Source organism: Panonychus citri, unplaced genomic scaffold, assembly GCF_014898815.1.
Source record: "Panonychus citri isolate SS breed McGregor unplaced genomic scaffold, ASM1489881v1 Contig00102, whole genome shotgun sequence".
NCBI classification, from domain to species: Eukaryota; Metazoa; Arthropoda; class Arachnida; order Trombidiformes; family Tetranychidae; genus Panonychus; species Panonychus citri.
In genome coordinates, this window is record NW_026515507.1 from 560276 (window position 1) to 573075 (window position 12800).

The following is a 12800-nucleotide window of genomic DNA, read 5'->3' on the forward strand; positions in this document are numbered from 1 at the left end:
CATGGGCCTTTCATTTTATTTCAGTTTCGGTTTCATTTTGATTCAATGATGTTGTTGAATTATGTTTAATTATAATTGTACTTGTAATCTTGTTTTAATTTTTGTTTATTATTTAATTTGATTTAATTGAAGGTGATTAGATTGTGGTCGTGAAAATGTCGACTAATATTCATAATCAGACTATCTCATCAAGTGGAACTGTTCTCACTGTAACAAGACCAGTCTCAAGTCAGAGTGGATCAAATCAACAGCCACAGATATTGTCTGTTGTGTCTAATCCAAGTAACCAGGCTAATTTTTCACAAGTTGTTTTAACACCTAGTCGACCAGCATCTAATACCGTTACTGTGACACCCGCCTCTGTATCAGCTCTTAGTCACCAAAGAGGATCACAACCTCGGGTAATCAATTTAAATCAACCATTAAGGTTGGGAGGTCAGATCCTCACTAGACCGACCATGACTCTCAATCAGGTAATACATTGTTCACTCTTCCTGTTACTTTTCACTTTTCTCTTCATTCTCTAGTTTTCTTTTTATTCTGTTTTCTTAATCAATTTTTCTTACAATTTTATCCTATCATTTACACTAACGTATAGAGAATATTTATAATATTCCATCAATTGATAAAAAGTGAAACGCCAAGTTATCCTAGTGAAATTTTGATTCTTTGTAAGAACGAAATTATTCATAGCGGGAATATCATCTCAGTTTCTACTTCCCTTTTTCTTGACCTTTTTTTCTTCAATACAATTGAATTTTTTTCTCCATGTTGACTGATTTGTTTTTTCTTCATTTGTTTTTTCTTTCTTTTAGAACTTTCCAGTGGCTAGAAATACATTCATTATTAGAGATGGTACATTACAATTTCTGAATATGAATCACAATTTAACTCAATCAAATCAACCACAGACCCTTAGATTACAGACTATGGTACCTCACTCAACTAATGTGGGGACAACCATAAGAGCACCTCAAATGACAGCTATACCCAATTCTTCAGTGATTACATCCAGAAGTGGCAATTGACATTCCACCTCCATCCTCACCAAGTGGACCAAACACTTTGGAGCTACTACAACGAACCACCGAACAGGCTCTTCAAAATACTATGCAGAGAAGTTCATTTCTAATGAACGGTCTAAGTGACCTGGAGGGAGCCGATTTTCTCAAATTTCGTAAAGATGGCAAAGAAAGTGATTCCAATTATCGGCATCGTTGTCGATTCTGTGGTAAAGCTTTCGGCTCCGATTCAGCCCTACAGATACACATTCGTTCACATACCGGAGAAAAACCTTTCAAATGTAAAGTTTGTGGTAACCGTTTCTCCACCAAGGGTAATCTTAAAATTCACGCTGAAAGACACACCGATAAATACCTTAGACTCTCCAATGGTGATTCTGAGGGAGAAGATGAGAAAACCAATGATGGAACCTCTCATCATGGTGCTAACAATGGTCAATCTTATGGCAATAATAGTAAAGTGGGTGATGAATTTGGAGAGGAAGATGAATCAATGTGCTCATCAACCAATGGTGGTAATCATCTGAGTAAAATGAACTTAGATCCATTCTCATCTGATGATGAATCATCTGATCCTCATCATCACAATAATCATAGCAACAACAACAATAATAATCATCATCCCTTACAACCACTTCATCGATTATCATTCAGTGGTTTACTAAATCCTTCTGCAACCGCATCAACACCAACAACCTCTAAACTACCGACAACCTTATCAACCGGTTCGACAGTGACCCCACCTTCAAACCCTTTTCTACCTCCAAGTTTTGCATCCTCCTTCCCTGGGGGCATGTTCTCCACCCTTGGTCTTACACCATTCGGACCCTTTACCCCGACAACGGCAAATCTAACCGTTGCTGGACTTCACCTCAACAACACAACGACAACCACCCTAGCCAACATCACTACCAACAACAATGACACAATTTTATCATCTCGAGCATCAGTTGGCTCAACCTCCAATAATAATACCTCAACACCACCTCCACCACAGCCAATAGTTACCGATGATGATGAAGATAATGATAATGAAGAAGATGATGATGATAATAATGATGATCATCATCACCATTCCTCCTCCAATCAACCACCCAAAACATCAACACCCGATTTAAATTCATCAACATCAAATCATTCAACAATTACAACACCTTCAGGTCTTTCGCTGTCAACAACAACAACCACTACACCCAACAATAATAATAACAACACTTCAACAATTACCACCGCTGGGTCGGCCTCTCCGTCAACACCTCCGCCGCTCTCGACAACACCAAGTGGCAGTTTAGCACCAACAGATACACTAGGAGTCGCTGCACCGGATCCAAACTTTTATCAAGATTTATTACCCAAACCTGGAAGTGCTGATAACTCATGGAAAAGTTTAATGGAGATACAAAAAGCATCTGAAACTCATAAATTACAACAATTAGTTGATAACATTGAACATAAATTAAGTGATTCAAATGAATGTGTAATCTGTCACCGAGTACTTTCCTGTAAATCGGCGCTTCAAATGCACTATCGGACCCACACTGGTGAGCGACCCTTCAAGTGTGAAATTTGTGATCGCGCTTTCACCACCAAGGGTAACCTTAAGACCCACATGGGAGTTCATCGGGTTAAACCTCCGCTTCGAGTGCTTCATCAATGTCCAGTGTGTCACAAACAGTTCACTAATGCATTGGTACTGCAACAGCACATTCGTTTACATCCCGTTCATTTACTTGCCTCTGAAGTTAATCGAAGTGGATCTTCCCGAGTTTCCGGTGGTGAAGGTCCAGGGGGAGGTGGTGGTGGGGTTGATGGTGGTTCTCCGGTGTTACCTCCTTCTTTTCATCATCATTCTCATCATCATCGTTCACCTTTAATGTCTCCCGCTGCAGCAGCAGCGGCGGCTGCTGTTTCCGGAGTAACGGGTAATCATTATTTACCAATGAAAGATATGATTCTATCATTGGCAAACTCATCTTCCGCCGTTGTGGTGCTCTTGACTTGACCCCACGAAATGGTTCATCGTCATCATCTGGTGTTCCAGCGGCTGCGGTGGCCGCTGCTGCTTTCGGTATGAATCCAGTTAATGCGTTAGGATTACGTTTACCAACATTGTCTTCGTCCTCGCCTCGATCACCACGATCATCTCCGTCATCTTCATCATCCATTCGTTCAGTATCACCATCATCATCTCTTGCACCTTCACCTTTAGCACTTTCAAATTATAATCAGCACTCTCATCATCATAATTTACGCTCATCATCTCACCGATCTTCACCTTCTCGTCACAATGTGACCCCTCCAAATACAACAACAGTTTCAAATGGGTCGTGGGTAAACACCTCGCCCAATGGAAGAGGCATTAATGCCTAATCCTCCCTCTGCATCATCAACCAGCGGTGCTTTAGATTTAACTCCCAGAAATGGTTCGGAGAGAGGTGGAAGCAGTCGAAGGCCAGATTCACCTCGATCATCACCTTCACTTTCCTCAGCTCGGACTCCATCACCCTCCCCCTCATCAATATCACCCTCACATCCACTAGCTTTAGGACTTCACCATTTACAACACCAACGAAATTTAAATTCATCAACACCAAACTCCCTTCCCTTAGGTGCTTCCTCATCTTCCGCTGCCGCTGCTGCTGCAGTTGCCGCTGTAGCCACAGCAGCAGCTCAAGCTTTAGTAGCTAAATCACCACTCTCACCTGGAGCGGGCTCATCTAAATCTGGCTCAAATGGAGCTCCAGTTGCGACTAAGCAAGGATCATCCAATACAAAAGACAAATAAGGTTAAAAATTTGATCCAAAGCCTAATTGTAAGTTTATTCTATGGTAAACAAAAATATGGACCAACAGAATTTCAAGTTTTGTATCTCATTAATGTGACGAATTATATTTTTGGGACCATTGTTCTCATTTATTGATTTCAATTCATATCTAGGATGGAGTAATCGAACCTGATGAATTTATTGTGGAATTACAAAGTGAGCTTAATTCTTCTCCTCAACCGTGTCTTTTATCATTTCTTAAGGTGAGTTAACACATTAAGTTAGTTTAGTTTAGTGTTAGAATCTCTATTTATAATCTTTCGTTCTTTTATATTCGATTTACAGAAAAGTTTGCCTTATCTTCGACATTCATTAATGGTACACGAGACGGCGATCGATGGTGTCCGACCTCCTCCCCCTGGGTCAGTCCAATTACCTTTACAACCGCAATCACTTTCCCAAAACACCTTTCAGGTAAAGATATTGAAAGAGAAAAAGAGTTTATGTTTTATTAATTTTACTTATTCATTTTCTAGCTCGCTCTACAATCTAGTCAAACATCCATCCATGATGGTGATCAAGTTGATTTGATGCTGCAGTTGATTATCAATCAATTCCAACGATTGAATCCCCTCGGAAATTGAGAAAGATTAAAAAATCTAAATCAAGTGAAACCAAATTGGATCCATTGATACCATTGTTGACCCAAATTGCTGCTAAACGAAAATAAATCAAAATAGACTAACAATCAGTATTAATATAATAATACTGACCAAATAAACAAAATTATCTCCCTCAAACCTTTCAATTTGATTTAATTAATTAAAAAGCTTTAAAATGGGAAGACAAATTGAATTAAATCTCCAACAATTAATTTCCATTGAACATCAACCCAATCAAAACTTTACAAAAATGTTTTGATAAATTAAAGAAAAATTCTGTATTGTTTGTACTTGGAATATGCTCCAATCAAATGTTTAATTTAATTAGTTAATTGTGGTCAATTCATAGAGGAATTGCTATTTAGTTTCTTATTAAATTATAATCGGAATGAAAAAACATAAAAAGAAAAGAAGACAGAGAACAAAAAACGCGCTTTTTCTTAGTCCCTCTTAAAACCGACAGATGGAGCCACAAATCTGAACATGGGCCTTTCATTTTATTTCAGTTTCGGTTTCATTTTGATTCAATGATGTTGTTGAATTATGTTTAATTATAATTGTACTTGTAATCTTGTTTTAATTTTTGTTTATTATTTAATTTGATTTAATTGAAGGTGATTAGATTGTGGTCGTGAAAATGTCGACTAATATTCATAATCAGACTATCTCATCAAGTGGAACTGTTCTCACTGTAACAAGACCAGTCTCAAGTCAGAGTGGATCAAATCAACAGCCACAGATATTGTCTGTTGTGTCTAATCCAAGTAACCAGGCTAATTTTTCACAAGTTGTTTTAACACCTAGTCGACCAGCATCTAATACCGTTACTGTGACACCCGCCTCTGTATCAGCTCTTAGTCACCAAAGAGGATCACAACCTCGGGTAATCAATTTAAATCAACCATTAAGGTTGGGAGGTCAGATCCTCACTAGACCGACCATGACTCTCAATCAGGTAATACATTGTTCACTCTTCCTGTTACTTTTCACTTTTCTCTTCATTCTCTAGTTTTCTTTTTATTCTGTTTTCTTAATCAATTTTTCTTACAATTTTATCCTATCATTTACACTAACGTATAGAGAATATTTATAATATCCCATAAATTGATAAAAATTGAAACTTTAAGTTATCCTAGTGAAATTTTGATTCTTTGTAAGAACGAAATTATTCATAGCGGGAATATCATCTCAGTTTCTACTTCCCTTTTTCTTGACCTTTTTTTCTTCAATACCAATTGAATTTTTTTCTCCCTGTTGACTGATTTGTTTTTTCTTTCTTTCTTTTTTAGCAGAACTTTCCAGTGGCTAGAAATACATTCATTATTAGGGATGGTACATTACAATTTCTGAATATGAATCACAATTTAACTCAATCAAATCAACCACAGACCCTTAGATTACAGACTATGGTACCTCACTCAACTAATGTGGGGACAACCATAAGAGCACCTCAAATGACAGCTATACCCAATTCTTCAGTGATTACATCCAGAAGTGGTCAAGTACAATTAAGCCAACCATTAACCATTCAAACCACCCCGGCAAATGCCCAAGCTGCATCTTCACAACCATCTCAAATGTCACCAAATACTGCTAAGATTAAGTGCAAAAATTTTCTTTCCACTTTGATAAGACTAGCCAGTGATCAGCCAGAACAAACGGCAAATAATGTTAAAAATTTGATCCAAAGCCTAATTGTAAGTTTATTGTATGGACCAACAGAATTTCACCTTTTGTATCTCATTAATGTGACGAATTATATTTTTGTGACCATTGTTCTCATTTATTGATTTCAATTCATATCTAGGATGGAGTAATCGAACCTGATGAATTTACCAATCAATTACAAAGTGAGCTTAATTCTTCTCCTCAACCGTGTCTTATACCATTTCTTAAGGTGAGTTAACACATTAAATTAGTTTAGTTTCAAAATCTTCATAATCCTTCGTTTTATTATATTCGATTTACAGAAAAGTTTGCCTTATCTTCGACATTCATTAATGGTACACGAGACGGCGATCGATGGTGTCCGACCTCCTCCCCCTGGGTCAGTCCAATTACCTTTACAACCGCAATCACTTTCCCAAAACACCTTTCAGGTAAGGATATTGAAAGAGAAAAAGAGTTCATATGTCTAACGCATTTTACTAATTTTACTTTCTTTCGCACTTTCTAGCTCACTTCACAACCTAGACAAAATACCATCCGTGTACTTACAGCACCTCAGTTAGCAAGTTTGTCTAATTTAACTCAAGGAACCGTACAAATTACAAATATTCGTCCAACTACTAGTAGTTATTCATCAACATCTACGGCGACCACGATAACACCTGTTACTTCAGCTCAATTTAGCAAAATGCCTCTTATTTCACAAAATAATGCTAAAATTAGACCATCAGCAGCGAAAGCCCGCAATATAGCATATTCCAAAGAAAAAATAGAAAAGAAGGCTTTTGTAACTACGCTTCGCGACGATGATGATATTAATGATGTAGCCGCAATGGGAGGTGTAAATTTAGTTGAAGAAAGTCAGAGAATATTGGCCACCAATGCTGAATTCGTAGGAGCTCAAATTAGATCTTGTAAAGACGAAAATTTCCTTTTTACTAATCCACTTCAAAATCGTATTAATGAAATAGGTATGTGACCTGTTCTAAAGGCTTAAAAATTTTCTTTGACGCCTTTTTAGCTTTTTTATGCAATTTTTTTTATGCATCACTAAAATTGATTGTTTAATTTTAATATTCTATTATTTAGCTAAGAGAAATGGTCTTGATGACGTTCTTTCAGACGTAGTATCCCTAGTCTCTCATGCAGCGCAAGAGCGGTTAAAAACGTTAGTTGAAAAATTAGGAATCATAGCTGAACATAGGATGGAAAATTTTAAGGTTTGTAAAATCTAAATAGACCGAACTACTTGACCATAATATAAACGATTTTAATTTTAATTTATTTTTCCACAGAGTGATCCAAGATTTGAAGTAACTCAAGATGTTAGAGCGCAAACAAAATTTCTCGAGGAATTGGATAGATTAGAAAAGAAAAGGCATGAAGAGCAGGAGAGGGAGATGTTAATGAGAGCCGCGAAGGTAAGTGGGAATAGAGTTGATAAATAAAGAAAGAAACAATTTCATCTAACTTTAATTCTTTGATCTACAGAGTCGTTCTAAATTGGAAGATCCTGAACAACTTAAACTGAAGCAAAAAGCAAAGGAAATGCAGCGAGCTGAATTGGAAGAAGCTCGTCAAAGAGAGGCCAATGAAACCGCTTTATTAGCCATAGGTCCTCGTAAAAAACTTAAAACTACAAACGCATCAGATAATAGTCTAAATAATTCATTTATCAACAATTCATCTAATAATTCACAAGGCCTGTCATTTTTTTCCAGTACGCCAGCTAAGGCACAGGTAAATTTCAACAGATTGAATCTAAGATCTTTTATAGATTATCTCTTCAAACCATCATAACTTATTCTGATTTTTTTTCCTATTTATTCCAATTCGATAGATTCGTCGATTTAAACGAGTAAATATACGTGACCTTCAGTTTTTAATGGAACAAGAACGTGAAATGATTCGAAGTGTAATGCTTTATAAAGCATATGTCAAATAATATATTTCAAAGATTACAAAAGAGATACAAATCTAATTAATTCATAAATCAACTTTTAATAAAATTGGATGGTAGTTGATTAATCTACCAGAATATCACCAAAGGAGAAAACTCGAAAACAAAATGCTTTTCAATTTAAAATTTTCGAGGTATATTATGCATAGCCGAAAGTGTTTTCTTTCTTTACTGTTTTTTTTGGAAACTTTTAATAAGCAGAGCAACAATCTTGCTGGTCAAATAATCACATCGGAAATGACCATATGAACATGAAAGAAACACTGAGGACTTTATCTATAAATATATTGCAAACAAAATCTCAGCAACAAGAAAAAAAAGGAATGCATCTTAAATCTCACCATCTCTTGATCATCATCATCATCATCATAATCATTATAATCATCTTTACAATCACTACCTATCATCAAATTCATCATCATTAATTCATCCTCACACTAATAACCAACAATACTATCGTTTTCAACGTTTTCAACTTTTCGCTCAATATTTTCACCTGAAATATTAAATTTATGACAGGTTAAAACACTGAAAACAATTAAAATACAGAATGTCTTTTACTCCTTTTCATCCGTTTCTCTTTCAATCTCTCCTCTCTCTCTCTCTCTCTCTCTCACTCTTCTTCTACCATTGTAAATAATAATATTATTTCATTATTAATCTTTAATATTATTATATAAGAAACGAACAAATCAAAACTAGTTAATTTGGATAAACATTTAACAAACCCAATCTTTTGGTTGTTTCAAAATTTTCATCAATTTATCCTGATCACTTCCCTCAACAGGTGAATGCATATACTCCCATGAAGCATGAAGTGGAAGTGAGATTAGGATACTTTCAATTCTTGCTCCCGGTGTGGCAAAACCAAATTTAGTTCCTCGATCATAAACCAAATTAAATTCAACATAACGACCGCGTCTCAATAACTGCCACCGTCGTTGATCAGGTGAATAAGATTTCAAGTAATTAGCCTCAACCAATGGTAGATAACAGGGAATCACAGCTTGAGCACAACTCTTAATGAAACCAAAACAATCAGCTAATGAAGGTTTATTAAGGTCATCGAAAAATATTCCACCGACACCTCGACGTTCACCTCGGTGTTTAATGTAAAAGTAATCATCACATTCCGCCTTAAACTTGGGGTAATAACTTTTATCGTGACGATCACAAGCATCGGCGAGGGTTGAATGGAAGTGCTTGAAACTGTTTTCATCGTAAACATAAGGAGTTAAATCAGTTCCACCTCCGAACCACCATTCGGTTGACCCTTTTTGACCTTGAATTTCAAAGTAACGATAGTTGAAGTGGATTGTGGGCACATGAGGATTCCTTGGGTGAATGACTGAACTTATACCCGCTGCGAAAAAGGGCAACTCTCGACCTTCTTCAAGATCAATGTCTTTATGTTGTTTCTTCATCTGGACAACCGCTTCTTTGCTCAACTGACCAGTCACCACAGAGACATTCACGCCCGCCTTTTCAAACACTTTGCCGTCTTGGAGAACACAGGAAATTCCACCGCCTCCTTCTTTCCTTTGCCATCGATCAGCGACAAAACACCGACCAGAATATCCGTTCTGTTCGCTATCGACAATTGATTCATTTGATTTCTTTTCAATTGTTTCCAAAGCGACACAAAATCTTTTCTGAACCGAGAGTATAAACACTTCAAATATACTTCGAGTCGAAGAGCCAGTGGCTTTTAGTTCGTCTAAAGGTGTAATCGATTGATCCATAAACTCATCACATGTTAAATTCTGATCAACAGGTTCCATGATTATTGTAATTACCAAACAAAAGAAAACCAAAATAAACCAAAAAGTAAAACCAACACTCGGAAAAATGTTTTCTTTCTTTCCTTTCTTCAATCTCTAAGGCACTTGTAAGAACCTCCTCCAACCGGGAAAAGACAAATTAAATACATTAGATTGTTAATTGTTCTAATTAACTCAAATTCGAACAATTTTTCATTACGATCAACCGACAAAACTTAATTCATTGATGAAATAATTCTGATAATCTAATATTCAGTCAATCACTTGCACATCCCTCCGAATCTCAATCAAGTAAATTATCTAATCAAACTTGGGATTAGTATTGATAATCGTTTTTCCTTAATTTCTCAGAAATAATCAGAATTAGTTTTTTTGTTCAATTGTTACTAATAATTTGAGCCATTCGTTTGTAACAATTATCTTTTAATGATCCGAAATTTTCATTAATTTAAACTTCCATTTATTAAAATCTAACCTCATCTCTATATCGTTGGAAATGCGAATGGAGAAAAAAAATCAATTACAATTAAATTTGTTTTTTTTGCGGCGGAAGAAAAAAAAATTAATCAAATTTCAAGTTAAATCTTTGCATTTATCAACTAAACTGTTTAAAAACAATAATCTTAAAGGGGTTTTCATTTCTTTTCCTAGAGTTTATTGATGGTGAACAAAGAAATCAACCCTTTGTTGGACAATTTAATGTTAACGATTAACCGTTAACAAGCTGAAGATGTGAAAATGATCTGATCGAATTAAAATTTCAGTATGTTTATCAGCAGCCTTAATAAATTGTTCACCAATAATTAACAGACGAAAAAAAGAAGATAATGAAATTTATAGTTTGTTTTTTTTTTCATCAACTAATCGTTCTTTTGTGTAGATTTTTTTAAATTAAGACTCCATAGACTTTGTTGGTGTCAAATTGGGGGTAACCATATAACGTAAAGATCTTAATGATCTTTCTTATTTACATCTCGGTAAGCTATTCTTCGATAAACGATCGACGACCACAAATAACGTTTATAGTACCATGAAATTCCAAACAAACAAGATGAAATAATTGTCCACTAGAGAGAAAGAGAGAAGACAAATATATTAATGATTCTGTTGATTAATTGTATGGATTGTATTTTACCTTGAAAAGCCATTTCTTCCATTCCTCTAGTTCGGGAGTAGCGCAATAGGCCAAAAATTGAGTGACATCTTTAGCCATTTGACTGGATGTTGCGGGTGTTCCATCATCGTAATCAATTAATCCATTATACAAAGCTTGAGCCATGGCGATTGCATTTCCAGGCATATAAAGGTTAAAATGTTGATTCTCTCCTAATTCCACTCCTGCTGGTGGATCAACGTAACCTCGAAGTATACTGAATACATAATCCTCGTCACCCTCTCTTCCTATAGTTATGTTAGATAAATCTGGTGGGTATGCTCCTCCGTTGGCTGCTCTAGCAGCTTCTTCATTGGGATAAGGACCGGGAATGTAATCAGATAATTTACCCGGCCTTTGAAACATTTTACCAGACGAATCAGGTCCATCAGTGATTGTTGCCTAAATTAAAAGATAATCACAATAAGTATGAATTGTAAGAGCAGGAAAGAAAATGATGAAATCAGAGATTATCTGGAGATCATTTTTATTACCTCTGCAGCTTCTGCCTTAGCCTCTTCTTCCGACATGAAAACATTAACAAATTGTCGGTAGGCCACGAACCTAAAAAGTAAATAGATTTAATTGTTAAAATCAATGTTCTCAATTATCAATAATCATGAAACAGTGATAATTAGAAATTCATCTTACCGCAAACTGTGACAAGCAGCACATACTTGTTTGTAAACTTGCCAACCTCGTCGTAAACTATAAGAAAAATGAAGGTTAGTTTATATTATATTGTGATAATTTTGAAGTTTGGCCTACCCGCCGGCATCGTAAAGTCCAAAAGCCTTATCCATCTCTGGCTTCTTGAATGGAACCATGGCTATCATTTCTGGATCATGACTGTATAATAGAAAGGAGAGAAAAATAAGATCAATAAGATTGTATTCAAGAGGAACAACCCGATAAGCTCATATGAATTAGATCAACACGGCAGTTATATTAACTCAATTAATGAGAATTATTCCTTAGACTACCGTCTTTGGGTCAATAATCAAACACATAAATTCAATCTCATTGAAAGGATTAGTCATCAAAATTATTCCTCACCGGTGACCCTTGTGTGGCCATGGGTACAAAGGGGGATGCAAATCTAACTCGATAGCTTTGACAGATTCGTTAAGAGCATAAGCTAATCCAGCAGCTGCTGTGGCCAGAAATCCACCAGAAGTTAATAACTGAAGATGAGAATGGAAAAAAATAAAAAAAATATCAAATGAATATTACAGATCTATAGTAAATGAATTTGATGATGAGAAAGGAAACCAGAAGAGAGATGAAGAGTACTTACAATTTTCCTTCCTCGAGACATATCACGAAAGCTTGTGCTACTATTTGATAAGAAAACCTAGTAGACAAAGGATAAGAGAAAATTAAAGTAAAACAATTAGAATAAAATTAAAATAAAAAAGGTAATTAATCAATGAAAGGTTAAAAAAGGTCATATAACTGGTTAACTGTTTACATCATTCACTTTTAAAACATAACAAAAAAGAGAGAAGATGAATACCAAAAGAAAGAGAAGGAGAAAGGAAAGAAAGAGAAAAATCAAAACCAAGAGATTTTCCTTTGATTGGGAGACACAATAAAAATTAACCTTCACTCACCTTTGGATGACTATATCCCTTAGCGAAATTGTTCAATACACTCTTACCAAACTGACCTAAAACAGGAGCCATGATCCAGCTAATTGTAAATCGAATTAAAAATATTAATTAATTAGTCAACTACAATCAAGAAAATTTTTTTTTCTCGATCCAATAACCGAAGGTAATTTCAAGAG

General features: G+C 35.6%; 4 protein-coding genes across 5 annotated transcripts; 2 read left to right on the top strand and 2 right to left on the bottom strand.

Annotated features, from left to right (window-relative positions):
- The first annotated feature begins 155 nt into the window (after positions 1–155).
- LOC128388761 (homeotic protein spalt-major-like) lies at positions 156–4587 on the top strand. Its single transcript, XM_053348216.1, is given in 8 exon segments — positions 156–473; positions 816–932; positions 1009–3003; positions 3006–3364; positions 3366–3835; positions 3961–4050; positions 4133–4261; positions 4324–4587. Coding segments are annotated over 5 exon segments (3231 nt in total). The 3' UTR covers positions 3808–3835; positions 3961–4050; positions 4133–4261; positions 4324–4587.
- A 369-nt stretch (positions 4588–4956) lies between these two features.
- On the top strand, positions 4957–8637 carry LOC128388788 (transcription initiation factor TFIID subunit 4B-like). 2 transcript variants are annotated; one of them, XM_053348244.1, is made up of 9 exons: positions 4957–5404; positions 5742–6146; positions 6257–6346; positions 6420–6548; positions 6626–7088; positions 7207–7337; positions 7413–7538; positions 7609–7857; positions 7958–8637. In XM_053348244.1, the coding sequence occupies exons 1-9, from the start codon at positions 5087–5089 to the stop codon at positions 8060–8062; spliced, it is 2016 nt and encodes a 671-aa protein (XP_053204219.1). In that variant the 5' UTR covers positions 4957–5086; the 3' UTR covers positions 8063–8637. The 2 variants fall into 2 exon arrangements, with proteins under 2 accessions (XP_053204219.1, XP_053204217.1); XM_053348242.1 differs by having other exon boundaries at positions 4958–5404; positions 5739–6146.
- An 85-nt stretch (positions 8638–8722) lies between these two features.
- LOC128388791 (oxygen-dependent coproporphyrinogen-III oxidase-like) lies at positions 8723–9916 on the bottom strand. Its single transcript, XM_053348247.1, has one exon. It carries the CDS (start codon positions 9856–9858, stop codon positions 8797–8799), a length of 1062 nt encoding a protein of 353 aa, XP_053204222.1. The 5' UTR covers positions 9859–9916; the 3' UTR covers positions 8723–8796.
- Positions 9917–10429: 513 nt separating this feature from the next.
- Positions 10430–12785, bottom strand: LOC128388792 (uncharacterized). Its single transcript, XM_053348248.1, has 8 exons — positions 12625–12785; positions 12309–12365; positions 12068–12195; positions 11780–11860; positions 11663–11719; positions 11506–11575; positions 10994–11413; positions 10430–10925 (listed from the first exon to the last, which is right to left on the bottom strand). Exons 1-8 carry the CDS (start codon positions 12694–12696, stop codon positions 10809–10811), a joined length of 1002 nt encoding a protein of 333 aa, XP_053204223.1. The 5' UTR covers positions 12697–12785; the 3' UTR covers positions 10430–10808.
- Between the last annotated feature and the right edge of the window lie 15 nt (positions 12786–12800).